We start from the raw sequence: 17512 nt of genomic DNA, 5'->3' as shown, positions 1-17512 counted from the left end.
CAAATTAAGAAATTCAGATATATTGTCGGGTAGAATACAAAATGGACATGAATTTTTAAACATTAAATTTGAACTTCTAAGAAATGATTACTTTGGGCACTATTCATATCGCCAGACTGGGTCAGGAGATGGAGGATAATTTCACTCTCTTCTGCCTCTAGTAATTTTTCACTTGGAAAGTTGAGAAACACCACTTTACTTTACGCGGCAATATGCATTTTAAAATCTTACTAAGTGCATTTTGTGAACTGAAATTCATTTAAATGCATTTCCGGACCTTGCTAGTCGCAAAACATTCACAGCAAGATGCCTTTTAAAGGAGAGTTTCTCCTCCGTAAACCTAGGCATAAATCCTGATTTCTTCAAAATATGGGAAAGCAGTATATTTTTTAAAAACTCAATCATCTGCAGCTTGTGTCTGACAGCAGTTTAACAAGAAAACTAAGCTCTCATATGCTTTATCAAGCTCAATTTCCTCTATCAAACAGAAAAGCTTATCAACATTGGGGCTGAATCCTAGTGAGGGGTTACACATACCCAAACTTTATCCTGTATTATCCTTATTACAAAATATTACACTTCAAACTTTTATCACATCAAGCCAGAGAAGCAGAAAATAAACATTTAACTTAGAAACACAAAATAATAATTAAAAGACACACATAAATTTCATCTATTGTTCAGGATACTTTAAAAAAAACTATTTTTTTTTTACCATAAGTATTTGCTTTATTATTCTTCATGCTTTTTAAACTTCCAAAATATGATATATTAAATTAAAAATGTAACTCACTGGCTTAACACACACAGTTTCTGATAATATTACTGCCATTTTAAAAAGTACTATCTTATATTTACAGTAGAAAAATATTTTTGTTAAGGATATTTCAAACAGTCACAAACATAGAAAAAATAATAAAATCAATCCCCATATAACCAGCTCTTAACAAATAATTAGTAACTCATAGCAATCTTTCAACTTACATTTAATCCATATTTTGAATCCACAACAGTTATGATACCTACAAAGGAATAAATCTTTAAATCATCTTTAATTTAAGAATTAAAATTAAAACTAGCCTATTTCAGTTCACAAATGTCTCTCAATAAAATACTGGTTTTTCTCTTGCCAGCACAGCAATTTAATTCAATTCCATTAGTAAGCAGATGCATTTCAAACATGAACCTAGCACTATTTTAAGGCACTAGATGGGACATAATAAAAACAAATATTTAAAATTAAACAAACAAAAAGGAAGATAAGATTTCTCTGGCCTTTAAAAAGCTTACAATCCAAAACATGAGACAGATTTCATAATATAAAGTGGAATGTGATAAATTACACAAGACAGCTTATCTTTATTTTCACATAATCAAAATCGAGACTTTTCTTATTTAAATTATTGCTTAACAAATCTGAGGCATCTTAGAATATCTCTCACCAATCTAACTCACAACTGTTTTATCTAAGATGTACCTAAGTTTCCAAATGATCAATTAGTTTGGCAGTCTCTGAATTTATATGCTAAATAATTTTTTCAAAGGACAACAGCAGAATGAGTTTGATGACGCCTAAGGAATTTAACCAGCTACATTCCATATATATTAGGGCCAAATGATGAGGCCCAGCTTCAGAAATTCTTAAAGTTCACCCCTTAGTCTATGAAAAATATGGTCTACAGAAAGGTGAAGAATCAGGTGTGGGGTGTTGCAGGGAACATATTTGCCTAATCCAGAAAGTTTCTAATATGTCTTAAATGAAGTCTATGAATAAGATTGCCCAAAAGTGTTATGGTAAAGAGAGCAAGGGGTAGGGGGCTTTGTTTCATTCTTATCTTTAAGGGAAAATGAAAGCAGAAATTTGATCCTCATACTATATATGTTATTTAAAATAAAAAGCTCTAATATATACTAAGTGCATAAATTAAACAACAGGGAATATAGAAAATCTACATAGTATTTAAAAGGAAAACCTTAATGGAAGCACTAAACTGGTAGCTGATATTATGATTGATATCTAGTTCTACTACTGTCTGGGGCTTTAGAATCAGTATGAACAAAGACTTATTTCATCACCAAACTAAACAAGCTTAAAAAGAGTACCAATACAAGGAATTTAAAGTATAATATGAATAAACAAAAATGATCTTAACCATAACATTAACATTTAACTTGAAAATTTTTTTAAAAATTCATTTCTAAACTTACCATCAAGATAAATATCAACCCCTAATTCAGCATCAACCCAAAACATAGAAGCTACAGCACCTGAAAATATATGATAATATTCATCAAATAAAAATATTTCTTCAAACTAGGAAACAAAATTCTATCCATAATGTTTTAATTTGCCCCAATGGAATTAGCAGGCAAACACATATATGAATTAAATATGGGTTTTCAATCTTCTTAAGGAAGTTACAGTGATAGAACCATTTACTATTTTATACCCATTTCTTCCCCTCTCTCTACTTCAATAAACAAAAAAAACCAACTCTTATTACATACAAACCCAATATCAAGCTTTTACCAATGCCATAATAATTTACCAATAAATAATATCAAATAATTTGGGCAGAATGGCTGTGTGCACACAGGTCTTATTTTTATTTTCTCTCTCCTGAATATAATAATCATACAGTTCACAAATAATTATCTCCCTAAAGGAAAGCAAAGCAAAACATAGATAAATCCAAAATCACTTGTCCAAAATTTTTTTTTAATTTTTTAAAATTTACTTGTAAGTTTTACAGAAGAATAAAAGTAAAATTATACACTCTATGGCCTTACTAATAAATCCTTACACTATTTATTAGTACTGATATAAAATTTAGAAATTTTTTTAATTGAGAAAAAATAATTTCTAAATAAGAAATTAAAACTTGTTTTTGACAGAAACTGGTTCAATACCAAACCACACACCCTGATTAGTATGCCACAACACAAGAAAAAAGAAAACTGACAGTGAAGAAAGAATTTGATTTTTCAAAGCATCACAGGTCCAGTTAGTGACAGAGCTGTCTAAAAGGATGAGTCCTGGGGAAAAACAAGGATAACTGAACTCATTCCAATGTCTAAAGCCGTCCACCTACCCTGACGAGATGTGGTCTCCCAAGCATCACTCTGTGTCAACAATGAAATACCTGTCAGCAGTTTACAGTGATTACTCATGCAGGATATAGCAAGGGCCACAAGATCTAATGGTTTCCTGATATCTATTGATTTTTTCCCAAAAACTTAATAGTTTTCCAATTTGACTGAAATAGGATTTGTGAGTAACAGGGGCTGAATCAATGCCTGTCCTTTTCAAGGAAATTACTTTACCATGACAATTATTTAGCTTAGAACTGGAGAGTGTCAGTCTTCTAAACAGGAAACAACTGAATTGTCAGTAAGAATTTTCTTCACTTACTTGGCTAACAACATGATTTTAATTAATGAAGGAGAAAAGTAAATCTATTGTGAGTATAATTACTCCAAACAATAAGTTGTTTTTTTAAAGTATTAATTTTTTTCACTCAGTAAAATTCCCAGCATTGTACATAAATCTTTTTTTAAATTCATTGATTTCTATTCGGAGAGCTTATAAGTCCGTTGGTTAACATTTGCCTAGTATTAAGTTGAACTGTAAGAGTGTATTAGAGCTTTTATTCTAAATCTGATGTGTATCTTTGGCTTAATACTTACCAGACTACAAAAGAAAGAACTACTTAAAATTTGGATGCAGGTGTTTAACAGGGGGAGTAAAGACGAGAGAATGAAGTTAATTAGTGATTCTAAACCCAGGGTAATTTTTCTCCCCAGGGAATATTTGGCAATGCCTGGAGAAATTTTTGGTCATCTCAACTACATGAATGCTACTGGCATGTAGTAGGTAGAAGCCAGGGATTCTGTTAAACATCCTACAATACACAAGACAGCCTCCTAAAATAAAGAATTATTCAACCCAAAATGTCATTTGTACCAAGGTTAAAAAACCCTGAGCTAAATTATAGAATCTCCCTTCTTCAAAACCTAACAAAACAAAAAATAAAAATAAACAAAATAAAATTTTGAGAGCCAAATTTTATCAGCAGCAACCAAATATACAACTTCCTGCCATAATTTTTGGGTGATAGTAAAAATAAAAGACAGAAAGTTCTATGTGATGTATGATAGTCATTAATTCTACCTCAATACTCAACAAGAGGTTATAGATAAGTAGTTTACAAAATCCTAATATTTATCAGAAATAGCTTTCAAAATGGTGAGAAGTAGAACTGAGGGAGAAATAAGCAATACAGGAAAAAGCCAACAAAGAAACTTCAAGGGTAAAATTTTCTAACCGTCTCCACACTTTCAGTGGAGGGGGTCACTTTCTAGGGCTCAGAGCAAAATGAAGAGAGAAGTCTGAAGCTCAAGGATGTCCCTGCAAAAGGAACGGGAAATCTATTCATGAGTAGTTTGAGCTAATACAGGAGGGGAACACTTGGTATTGTAGGAGAGCAGAGCCTAAAAATCATATTGCCCATCTGGCTCTCTCAATCACTTCTTCTCTCTCTGCTTCCCCATCCCCACTCCCAGCAATACCCAGCTTTCAAACTATGGCTCAAGAGAAAAACAAGTTTAGGTAACATGGGTAGGGTATTTAAAAAATTCATGAACACCACATCTAAGTAGACAGTTCTCTGAGCCTCCTACATCAAGCATAAACACGGTGAAAAAACTATGCACATGTTACTACAGATTAAAAGAAGCAAAAAGCAGATAAAAGGAGGGAAAGAAAAAAATGAACAAATGAATGGGGAATATAGATGGCAAAGAACCTGCTCTGGAAGGAAACATAACTGAAGAAACCAAAGAAAATTCCTAAGGGCTTCTTTATAATAAGAAAGATAAAAACAATATAATCTTAATTAAAAACAAGCTCTAGGTAATTCCCTGGCAGTCCAGTGGTTAGGACTTGGCGCTTTCACTGCCGTGGCCCAGGTTCAATCCCTGGTTAGGGAACTAAGATCCCGCACGACATGGCCAATAAATAAATTAAAATTTTTTTATAAAGATCAAAAAGAAACAAGTAAAACTATTTTTTTTAAAAAAGGGAAGAGCTTTAAAAAAAGAAAAAAAAAGGCTCTAAAGCAAAATAAAACAGAATAATATGAAAAGGTAGTTTATAATGCTAAAGAAATAAAACTTAGGGCCAATGTACCATTACTTAATCAATTAATTCATTTAAAACATCAACAGACATTGGTGGAAACAATTATGGACAAAAATGAAGATTTGAGATGATTACAGTAAATGCAGAGGCAAAAGACATATCAAAACAATTAGAAGATAATAAATATGGAGAACAAAAGAAAATTCAACATACGAAAAATTCGTGTCATAAAGAAGAGAACACAATAATTTGACAGAAAAATTCTTCATGGTAATAAATAAGGAAAATATCCCTAAATGAAGCACTAACCCTACAGACTAAAGAGTATATTGTAATTCAGGAAAACATGATTATGAATGACACCTAGATGTATCTTGGTTATATTACTGAACTTTAAAAATAAAGAAAATTTTTTTCAGGCATTTTAGATGAAAAAGCGAGTCACTTTCAAGGAGGCAGGAAAAAAATCAGATTTTTCTACAGTAAAATTCATTGCTCCAATATAATAAAATAATGACCACAAAGTTCTAACGAAAGTGTTCTGAGGATATTACCTCCTGCCAAGTTGTTTTTCAAGACTGAAAACCACAGGCAGACATTCTCAAACATTAAAGGAAACAACAGCACTGAAACTCAATACAGCACTCACAAATCCTTCCCAATGAAAAGAGAAAAATACTGCACGAGGAAATCCAGCCAATCAAAAATACTAAGAGATCATGATGCAACATTTTCAAAGTTCTGAAGGAAAGAAATTGTGATACGAAAATTTTATACCTAGCCAAGTAATCCTTCAAGTATATAAAAAAAAAAAAAAGACAAGCATTCTCAAGCAATGAAGTATGCAAGATCTAAAGGAATACAGCACTGAAACTTGAAAAGATTACCTGACCATGAAATTCAGTCAATCAAGAGATTGATCAACTCAGGAATGGAGGAGCCATAGTGCTGGTAAAACAGTTTAAACACAGGACTAAACAAAGTATGACAGAATATAAATGTTGGAAACCTTGACAACATAGCAAAGAATACAATGAACCAAAACCAAATGGGAGAAGGTGGAAGTGTTTTAATTCCCTCATCCTTTATGCCAGAGAGTCAATAGGTACAACCCTGAAAATTTAAACACGTAGTTTAAAAAATAACTTGTCCAATTTATGTTCTTTATAATTTTTTCTTTTTTTTCTTATCTCTTATCTCATATCTCTTACAGTGAAGAAGCATTTATCTGACATTCAGCAATTCTTTCACTTCTTTCAAGTTCTCTTCTTTTAGGTTCAAGTAGAACTACATTAATAATTATTTAGAATAGCACAAAGAATGTGATCCTATTTTATAAAATTACTTCTGCATATTTACACATGGAGCGGGGTTTCCCAAACTTATGCATGTGTAAGAATCACCTGGGGGGCTTACTAAAACAGATTGCTGGCTTACAATACAGCACATATAGTATTGTTGTAAAGTATACAACCTCTAACTGTATAGTGGTTATCTCTGAATTAAAAGTTGACATATTTTATTTCTTTCTAAAAAAAAAACAAAAAAAAAACAGATTGCTGGGTCCCACCCTTAGAGATTCTGATTCCATAGAGCTCAGATGAGGCCCAAGAATCTGTATTTTTCCCAAGCTACCAGCTGAGGCTGATGCTGTCATTCAACATACCACAGCAAGTAGCCCTGGCACGGAGAAATCCTTGGAATAAAATTTACCTGCTTGTATTTTACAGTAGTGAGATATAGGGCAACATTTTTTTTAACTTTCTTCTTTGTATTTTCTTAGTTACTGTTTAAATTTTTTTTTAATGATCAATGTTTCATTTTCACCCAAACAATAAAAATCATTATTCTAAAGAAAGAAGAAACATCAAACTGTTTATACCTACAATTTGTACAAAAGCTTTCTCTGAGATTTTTATTTAATTTTTACTTCCTCTGAAAAGCTAAACTGTGTTTTAGTAAATTCACCTACTCTCAAAATTACAAGAATTTTTCTCTATGCAGTGGCTACAATGAAAGAAACTGATATTTTCTATTTCAAAAAGAGGCACACGATATACTTTCCCATCTGACCAGATTTAAATTAATATTTAACATCAATGTAATGGTCCAAGTCCTATCATCAGTCAGACCTCTTGGAAATGTATGAAAATGTATGAAAAATCCATGCCTACTATAAGGACCAAAAGAGCCTAACTCAATCCTAATTTGAAAACATAGGGACAATGTTATTATATAATACTTCAAAATAAAGTAACAATTGATTACATTTGAACCTTCAGTACACTCCAATATTTCTTTTAAACAATTATGACCCCTTCAATAAATTATTCCCAAACAGTTCTTTAATACGGTTTTATGGCGCAATGTCATAGACCCAGATCAAAAAAGAAATAATGGTATGGGTCAGCCTTACAAAACTAAATGTTCTGCATACTTGGAATAAAGATGTTAAGGAATAGAAACCCATTGTTAGAAACAGGTAGACTTTGTGTAGCTTTCAACAGGGAAGTTTGGATGTAATTCCATTCAGAGGTAAAAATTTCATAGATAATCATTATTAATTGCACACCAGAAAAAAAGCCTTGATGTAACTCTCTACCTTATGACAATATTTACAAATAAAATTATTTCACGTTTAATAGTAGAAAAACAAAATGCTAACAGTTAATTTAAAGGGAATAAGTATTTCTCGGATTTAACTCCAAAAGTCCTTAGATATCTCTAAATGACCCTCTACGAAAACTGGATTAAAAAGCAATCAGAATTAAGATCTCTGTAGAGCAGAACCAACCAAATATATACTAGAAGTAGAATGTCTCCTTTTTCCCTACATTTTATTAGATTTTTCTAATTTTTAACAACTTTTGTTCATGCCAATAACCCTAATCGATAGAACTTCAAATTTTATTAGCATGTTAAAAGTACCAAACACTTTGATCATCATTCATCTGCCAAAGAAACATGCGACTCAGTATTTTTTCTCCTTTAAAGCAAAATAAAAAATTTTTAATTTAGAGTAAAGCTTTAATACTCATTTTAGATATTTCTCTAGTCCACTTATTTTTAAATGTTTAAGAACTATATTCTGGTTATTAATAATGACATTTCTTACCAGGATCTGCTAATCCAGTGGTCTCTAACAGTATGTAATCAAATTTCCCTTTCTTCTGCATCAAATTTTCAATAGCTCTAAGGCCACTGTCCCTGGAGAATGCCAAAACATGATATACGTTGATTGCCTGAATATTTTAAAGTGATCATCACAAACATTTAAAAATATATTTAGCAACCAGGGATAAAGATATCTTTAGGCATGTGGAAATTTACCTCAGTCCCAAGCTTCTAACATGTCCATCCAGTATTTAACAGTTTAGGGGAGGGGAGGGAAATGGATGCATATATGCTGACAGGTAACAAGAAATCAGATACTTGATGAGTTAATACTTTAATTTTATTAAAATTAAAAGCAGAGGGAATTTTAATATACCTGACTAAAGTAAGTCAGAACCTGTTATTTTTATAGCTTTATGAAAGAAAAAAATCAATATAGAAAATGACAAAATTTAGGAATTACAGTAGCTTAATATAACAGCTAAAGGGACACTACAATTAAATACCTTTCAATTCTGTTCTGAATTAGGGTAGCAGGCTTTAATTTCCTTTTTTTCTTAATAATATCAAAAGTGCAAGAAAATACTTAATTTTAATTGTCTAAGAAAATCTGTTATGTTTTAGCCTTGTTAATACACTTGACTCAAACACCTAAGATAGTAAATGATGTAGAAGAAATTTAATTCACTAGAATATACAAAATCAACCATACGGGTATTAATTTTCCTAATTTGCTCAACAAACACTTGAGTGACTACTACGTGTCACTCCTTTTCTAAGAGCTGTTATATTGGTGAATAAAACACTGTCCTTGGAAACAACTATAACTGGTGGAACAGGATGTGAGGTTTTTCTCTTTTTTCATGGTCATTTATTTTTGTTTTTAGAGGTTGAATTCTTGGAAATAAGACCAATGACTTATTAAATTCAGAATAATCATTTTTTATACATTAAATGAGACTCTCATGCACCACAGGGATTATTAATTAAACCCTGACATCAAAAATAACAACAAAAAACTCAATAAAAGGACCACAGCATTAGAGCAGATAGAAAAACAAGGCATCAAGAAATGCTTTAAGAAAATGCATCCTAATAAGTCATTTACTTGAAAATACAGTGAAGAAGATTATGTAGATTCAGTTAATTTACATAAGGAAATCAAAGCTAGAAATATAACCAATAAACATTTCCAGAAGCCAACAAGCACACAGTAAAAACATTCCTCACTTTACGGAACAGCAGAGGCAACCGTTTCTAAGTTCCAGCCATTCTTCGTAGAGTTCTCCACCTTGGCTGACAGCTAAGGATTTCTCCAATGCACTTCCTAGAATGATTAACAAGAAGCACTCTTTAGATTATGTCCACTAGTCAGCCAAAAACAAAGATGAGTATACTCAATAATGGAGCAGATTTCAAAGCAGACAATACATTTCGTAACTTTTATTCTTTCATTCTATTCAGGCTGCCTCAATATTTTAAACTATACTACTCTAGATTATTTTAGCTTTCCTTTCTTTAAGAGAATTTAAGCCCCTAAAGAGGCAAGTGTAAAATCTACTTCCTCTTTAGGCCTCTTACTAGCCTGCTCCCATTTCCTAATAAAGTAGCTATTTTAAAGGCGTTCTTTCTTGTCCATGGCCAACTCTCTAGATAGACCAGTATGTTTATATATTGGTTTTTATATGCCCTTCAATCTCTTACCTATGTTTTCATTCTTCCTCTAAATTGTTTCTGTGTCTACTAGACAGACTGTTCAGTATTCCCCGTATGTATGAGTTATACCCTTAGTTCATTTTGAGGAAGCTTTGCTTGGCCAGGGTACCAATGTGCTCACTTAAAAATTAAATTTTAATCAAATACACATACGTTTCCTAGCAATGCTTACTTGAGAAAGGATAAAGTATATTTGAGAGCCTGAGATGCTTGTTATCAAATAAGAATGATTTAAAAGTCTTACTTTTCCTCCAGTAAAGAAACATACCCAAGCCAGGAAAGAGTTCTAAATGTCCAGTAAAGCAAATGACCAACAACAACAACAAAAAAAACCTGAATAATTTTTCACTTACATATATTTTTTGTTTATACTTCAGTTAGACAATGATAAAAGAGTTTTGAAAGGGGCTGCTACAGAATTCAGGGTGTAGAGAACATTAATAAAATGAAAAGGAAAGTATAACAAATGTTGTAAAGGACAAAGTTGTAAAAAAGGTCCAGAAAGAATGAAGATAGTAAGAAATAATAATAAATGTAATCAGTGTCCGACAGAAGATCAGTTAATAAGAAGTTAGAATTTAAAACTATGATTAAAAAATCTTAGGATTTTTATTTTTGTCTAACAGGACTCTGTAGTTTATTGAAACTATCTTCAGTTTACTAAAACCAGAAATGAAGTTCAACTAACAGGCCTCCCATCCTGTTAATAAACCTAGCTCCTTTACCAATTTGTAACTGAAAAAAAAGTATAATCTAAGAAATACCCCAACTGAAGTTATATTTTTTGGCTAAACATGAGTTTTATTAAAATTCACACTTGAGAAGAAAAGCTTATAAAAGAAATCAGAGAATTGTGTCTAACACTGCTGTATACATTTTTTTAAACACAGTTCAATATTAAAGACAAAAAAACTGGAATGTTAAATGTACATATTTTCACAGATAAATGAAGTTGCTTGAGGATGGAGACCACATGTTTAACTTATTTTTTAAATCTTCTGTTTTAACTGCTTTGCAGAATAATAAACGTTCAACAAGATAAACTTATAAGCCTGAAGCATTTTCAAATATTTTTCAAAAGTTGCAATTATACAATACAGTCAGTACAAAAGGAACTTCCTAGTTGGTACAAAAATCTTCCTGAAAGATTTTCTTTCATATCCTTAGATTTTTATTTCTGGAGATATTTATTTTATGCAAAAATCTAATTTAATTCTGTTGGTATGAATTCTAAAGTTAAACAAGATAAAATTTTATAGAAATTATCTGATTTCAATATCTCGAATCTATACAAAATAAAGCTTGACATAAATGAATCTAATTTTTCCAAAACTATCTACAGCAATGTGTTCACATTATAATATCTTGCATTTTCATTTTAAAACATGGAATATCAATTCACCAGTTGAATTAACTGTCCAATAAATTCTTGCAGCATGGCATTTACTGAACTTTACTTACCTTCCCCAAATTCATTTAAAATCACTGCTATTCTTTTACTGTGTTGCTCTGTCAAAATATAGTTCAGAAGTGTTGTCTTCCCAGCACCTATAAAATATGTTGGTTTTAATAACAAAATTCAAAGACTAATTTTAAAGACACAAAAAAAGATATAAAGGGACTTCCCTGGTGGTCCAGTGGTAAAGAATCCGCCTTACAATGCAGGGGACGCAGGTTTGATCCCTGGTCAGGGAACTGACCCACATGCCGCGGGGCAACTAAGCCCGAGTGCCACAACTACTGAGCTTGCGGGCCTCAACTAAAGAGCCTGCGTGCTGCAAACTACAGAGCCCACGCGCCCTGGAGGCCGCGCGCCACAACTAGAGAGAGGAAACCTGCACACCACAACTAGAGAGAAGCCTGAGCGCCGCAATGAAGAGCCCACGCACCGCAACTAAAGATGCCGCGTGCCTCAACAAAGATCCCACATGCCACAACTGAGACCCGATGCAGCCAAAATAAATTAATAAATTAATAAATTAAAGTCTTAAAAAAAAAGATATAAAGAGTCCCAACACTCTTTAAAATTTGCATGCTATTCAAATATTATTTAACAATGGTAAGAGAAGATTCTAGAGGAAAAGATTAAAGTATCCTTTGAAAACTATTAAAAATGCTTTATGCTAACATAAAATTTTATAAATATTTACAAATATTCCAACAAGGTGGGTCACATAGATTTCTTTGACCTCATATGACAAAAAAAATATGCCTTTTATATAACTTACACAATTAATGTAAGGGCATCTAAATTTTCTATTAAATAAGGAATTATTGAAGTAATGGCTCCTAAGGAATAAAGTACTTGTGTAGTTTATAAAACATAAAATATTTAAATCCCTTCACATGATGACAATGGTTCTTAGTCAAGAATATATGGTTTACTTCCCCAGAATTTACACATAAAGACCTTTCTTTTATTTTAACATTCATCATTAACCAGACACAAATTCAGAATGTCTATATGGCTACTTTTAGTATGCTTAAAGCAATCTATAAAATTGATTACACACACACACATACAATGGAGAATGGACCTAGGAAATGTTAACAAAAGACACAATAATCAGTATTAGGAAAGAAAAGTTCATAAAGCTACGCTAACTCTATCCAGTAGGTGGCATATTACACCTAATAGATTCAGCTCAAGCAGAAGAAAAACTTTTGTCTTGTGAACCATACATACCAAAGTCCATGGAGGGGAAAACAAACAAACAAACAAGAAAACAAACAAACCCTAATTGCATGCACATACTAGTGTAGTTCAACTGTATAAATATGTCATTTATTTACCTATTTTTCTGCTGGTGCGCATTTGGGTTGTTTCTAGTGTTTTGCTATTACAAATAGTGCTGCTAAGAACTTTTACAGGTAAGCTTGTACACATCTTCTGAAGGACATTTACAAGATTTCTAGGGTATAACTAGGAGGGATTTACTGAGTAATAGAGTATTAATATCTTCAACTTTTTGGGGTCACATTCATATAAAGCTATCAAAGGGATGGAAGGCTTGTATTTAGCGGGCTTTAGGAAGCTCAATATCACTAAAGGTTGACATTTAGAATGGAAGGGACAGAACTTAAGGACACATGGCAATGAGAAAATTCTTAAAACCAGTCCAAGTGTGAGACAGGTGCCCTGAGCATGAGTGCTGCCCTAAGCAGTGGCAGTGAAAATGGAAAGGAAGGGGTGGATGTAGGAGACCTAATAGAATTACTAGGGCTTCATAATTAACCATATTATGAAGCAAAAGACGTTAAGACACAGTTCAGTCAGTCAAAAGTCTCCTATGGACCAGATTTTATACTGAGCCTTGGTGAAAAATGCACAAGACACAGACAAACTCTCTCTACCTTCAGGAAGCTTAGAAACATTAAAGGAAGTGGGAGAAGGAGTGGAATTCAGAGCAATAAAGAGGCAATTATGTCACGGGATGACACATTCAATAGATGTACAAGATGTCAGGGAGCACCTAAGAGGGACATCTAGCCAGAGGACTAACAGAAGAAAGTATTCCTGGGGCCAAAACACTTGGCACATTGTAGAAGTAAAAGTCGTTCAGTGTGGCTGGACCACAGTTCCGCAGGCTGAAGAGGTTGTCAAGAGCCAGATTGTAAAGCTCTTGTAATTCATGTTAAGGAATCTGAACTTTAACCCAAATAAAAACCACTGAAGGGTGTGGCAAAATCAGATTGACATTCATAAAGATCATTAAGGCTCAAATACAGAATATATTAAAGGGCACCATGACTCAAGACCATTTAGGAAGCTTTTAGAATATTCCAGATGGTTGGGCTCACAGAAGCAACCATCATTCATGATGGGATGGTAAGATGAAGTTTTATACATGCTGAGTTTGACATGTCTGCCGGACATCAAAATAGAAACCAGCTGGGTATGAAGTTAAAAGGATGGACAGAGAGGGAAAAAAATAAATTTTAAAGAAGCCAGAAAAGCAGGTGGAAAATCTGATGAAAAATGTGATGGAAACCAAGGGAACAAGAGTTCAAGAAAGAGAAAATGGTCAAGAATAAGTAAGGAAACTATCCCCTAGATTCAGCAACAAAGTTGCTGGCATTAGTCCTCACTCCTAAGCTTCAGACCATTATCTCCAATGCTCTTCTGATCTAACAGTGAGCAAAATGGGGAAAGACAGGAGGGCAAGTCTAAACTATACTGTTTCAGACAAGAAATGTGCTCAACTTCGCAGTAGAGCAGCCTCTGAATAACAGTGGGAAATTCCTTTAATAATAAATAAACTCCTTTATAAAATTAATCCTGAGTAAAAATGAAAATAAACTTAGTCTACAAAGCAACAAAAGAGAAATGCCAGTGATTTAATTCCTATTTTTATGTAAAAGGCCCTCAGGTGCACCAAGTTTGTACTTGTCTCCAGCAGCATCTAGGAGTGGTATTATTTTCCCAGATCGTTTCACTTTATCTACATTTCTTAACTTTTTCCACACTTTTAATATGGTATTTATTCTAGCCCTTCTAGTTAACTGTAAAGTTTTAAAATAATACTTCTCAAACTTTTCCAGTAAAGTACCTCTAGTGTAAGCACGTAAACTGTCCTTCAGGAAATTGTACTGTTTATAAAGCTATGAATTCAAGTGATCCCATGAACTCCTGAAAGTCCTCAGTTTGAGAAATATAGCCTTTGAGGGCACAGTAATTTTATTCTTACTCTTTCTCCTACAGTACTTTACAAACAGACCTCAAAAAAAATGTTTGAGATATTAGTACTTTACACGAAAGGCTGTTAGAGACTGGCTCGTGAGGAAGAGGAATATACTGAGTAATGGTCCTCGGGTGTCGGGCATTTTCAGAAAGGTTACACTCTAATTGGAACAGAGTTATACGGTAGGTATTTCTTGCCCCACTAAGCAGAAGAGAAAAGCAAAGGCAGACAGGTGACTGGAACTATTTCCGTTTTCAAGTGAGGCAGGTGAACTTTAGAAAAACAAGGTAACTTGTTAGAGGTCACATGCATAATGAGGGGCGGGTCCGTGCTTCACACTGCAAAGCCAGAACTAGTTTCAAAAATGCGAGGCTAATTTTCAATCTCACTTGATAAATGTGACCCTAACTTAGAGGGCTCTGAGCATAACCTCTGAGATGAAAAGCAACCCAGTCGGGGAGCAAGTGACCCAGCCCCTACCTCAGAGACATTTGCTGTCGGCCAGAAGGCCCCGATGCCTAAGGAGAACAGGCACCGTCAGCCTCAAACTCACAGGACAACAGCGTTCACTGCATTTTCTGACCGGGACTGTTAGTTACCTAAATACCCGGTGATAATTGTGACTGGGATCTTAGCGCCGGGGCCAGACGTTTCCTCCTTCTCCTCTCTTTGCTTCGTCTTAATGGGGACCAATTCAGGACAGTCCTCCTCCGCCTGCTCCTCTTCATCATCCGCAGAGCCAATAGCACGAAACATCCTGGCAAACAGCACAGCACACCTCCACCTAAGAGCAAACACCTGGGATCAAGACGCCGGCCCGCAGCTGCGCACGCTAAGCGCGCGGCGCGTGCTTGACGTCATCACGCCGCGACGCGTGGCGCCTCCTGATGCCGCCCACGGTTATTACCTGGTCTCCGGCTGAGGACCGCCTCCCCTCTTAGACACGCCCCCAGGGGAACTGGGCTGGTCCCTGGGGCGTGTTCTCTGAACCGGACCCGAGCGAGGCGGACTTGCTGGGCCCAGACCTGACGCCGTCTCTGTGTGCGCCTTTAGCCTTAAAAGCTAATGGCTGGCTGATGGTAGGGTTGAGTCCCAGGTGGTTGGAACCTGAAGTGAGTAGCCTGTCCTAAACAGCTCTCATGAGGAATAGGCTTTATCAACTTGACATTTCTTAGTATCATTAAAAAAAATTTTTTAATTCATAGGAGAAACAATGGGAAGCTGTTAACACTGCAAAGGTAATTGTAATTTTTCTGCCTGAACTAGTGAAACTTTTTTCTTTTTTATAATTGCATATTTTACATGTATATCCAAATTTTTACCACGTACATGCATTATTTTTATTTATTTTATCTTCTCATTTTTTATTTGGACTCAGGTACCCTGAGTTCATTTATTATATTCTTTAGTGCATGACACTCTCATCAATAATCCATGGATAGTCTGGACAAAGAATGTCACCTGCCATATCAGTAAACAAAGGCTGTTGCAGCCGTCAAGCCATTAGCCTCTGCAGCCTACCAACAGTGCACCCTGAGGGGATTCAGGATGGAGAAAAACAGGATATGGGCCCTAGATAGTTAAGGTGCATATCAAAGGAATGGTTTCATTAAGCCCAGACTCTTTCATCTTCCCATACATAGAAAAGCAGTAAATTCATTAACTTGAGATGTCTGGTTTTCTTTAACAGTAATCTTTTGACGTTCTAGCTACCTGGTTTGTTTTTTTTGTTTGTTTGTTTGTTTTGCAAAAACTCCTAGACCCTGGCTCCTCCCTTACATCTTCAGAACAGTCCCTTAGAGCTATCTGAGAGGCTGCTCCCAGGCTTAATTCCTCATGAATAAAACGTAATTCTCAACTTTTAGTTTGTGCATTTTTTTAGTCTACAATAGCTGTCCTTTATATTTACATATATATTTATGTATATTTACAATGAACTCCTTTGACCTCACCTCTAACCCAAGAACATTACCAATAAGTTACACCTATTCATGTGGCTGTCTCCTATTCCAACCCTCTGCCTCTCCTCTGAGATAGTAAGCACTCTCATAGTGGTTGATCATAGGTGACTTACTTCCTCTTTTCTTTTTAGTTCTATCACTTATATATGTACTTAGACAATATGATGTTTAATTTTGCTTGTCTTTGAATTCCATAAAAAGAGTATCGTACAATATATAATCTCCTAGGGTTAGCTAATTTTCTAACTCCACTGTTGTATTATATCGTTATATGACTCTGCAGCAACTTATTTATCCATTTCCTGTCAATCATTTTCAGGTTTTGCTCTTATGAACAGCATTGAGTGATGCTTCAGCATTACTGCCTGAACAGAAGCTGTTACAGCTGTGACTTCCTTCTCTTACATACTTCTCAGGCAAGTTCTTGCAGATTCCCTTACATGACTCTGGCTGAACATTATACTAACATCTCTTATCTCTCACCAGGAACAACCTGTGCCCTTTAGCGGCTCAGTCAAGAGGATGGACAAGTACTGCTGTAACAGTGTGTAGCCTCAGTCAGGAGCAAAAAGAGTTTTATACAGTGGTCAAAAGTTAAAGGCACCCCAAATGTCCATCAGCTGATGAATGGATAAACAAAATATGGTATAATGGAAAAGTATCTCACAATAAACAGAAATAGAGTACTGATACCTGCTACAAGATGAATGAACCTCAAAAGCATTACGCTGAGTGAAAGAAGGCATTCACAGAACACCACATATTGTATGATTCCATTTACATGAAATGTCCAGAATAGGCAGATCTATAGAAACAAAGTAGATTATTTATTACCAGGGACTAGGGGACTGAAGGCAGTGACTGTAATGGGTACATTTGGGGGGTGACAAAAATGTTCT

The 17512-nt window shown here is 34.3% G+C and overlaps 1 protein-coding gene across 2 annotated transcripts in view; it reads right to left on the bottom strand.

Annotated features, from left to right (window-relative positions):
• The window catches only part of LOC309634091 (putative COBW domain-containing protein 7), a 47006-nt gene extending 31478 nt beyond the window's left edge, over positions 1–15528 (bottom strand). Inside the window, exons 1-6 of one of the 2 annotated variants that reach the window (XM_082403691.1) lie at positions 15252–15528; positions 11432–11518; positions 9485–9581; positions 8256–8347; positions 2209–2268; positions 985–1022 (exon numbers count right to left, since the gene is read on the bottom strand). In XM_082403691.1, coding sequence (XP_082259817.1) covers positions 985–1022; positions 2209–2268; positions 8256–8347; positions 9485–9581; positions 11432–11518; positions 15252–15408 — 531 coding nt within the window. In that variant the 5' untranslated portion in view covers positions 15409–15528. Of the gene's footprint in view, positions 1–984; positions 1023–2208; positions 2269–8255; positions 8348–9484; positions 9585–11431; positions 11519–15251 lie in introns of those variants that run through there. The other variant, XM_082403692.1, reaches the window with a different exon arrangement.
• Between the last annotated feature and the right edge of the window lie 1984 nt (positions 15529–17512).

This window comes from Balaenoptera borealis, assembly GCF_965194805.1.
Source record: "Balaenoptera borealis genome assembly, chromosome: 8".
Classification (NCBI taxonomy): Eukaryota; Metazoa; Chordata; class Mammalia; order Artiodactyla; family Balaenopteridae; genus Balaenoptera; species Balaenoptera borealis.
The sequence above is the reverse complement of the archived record's forward strand: the minus strand, read 5'-3'. Positions and strand labels throughout refer to the sequence as shown.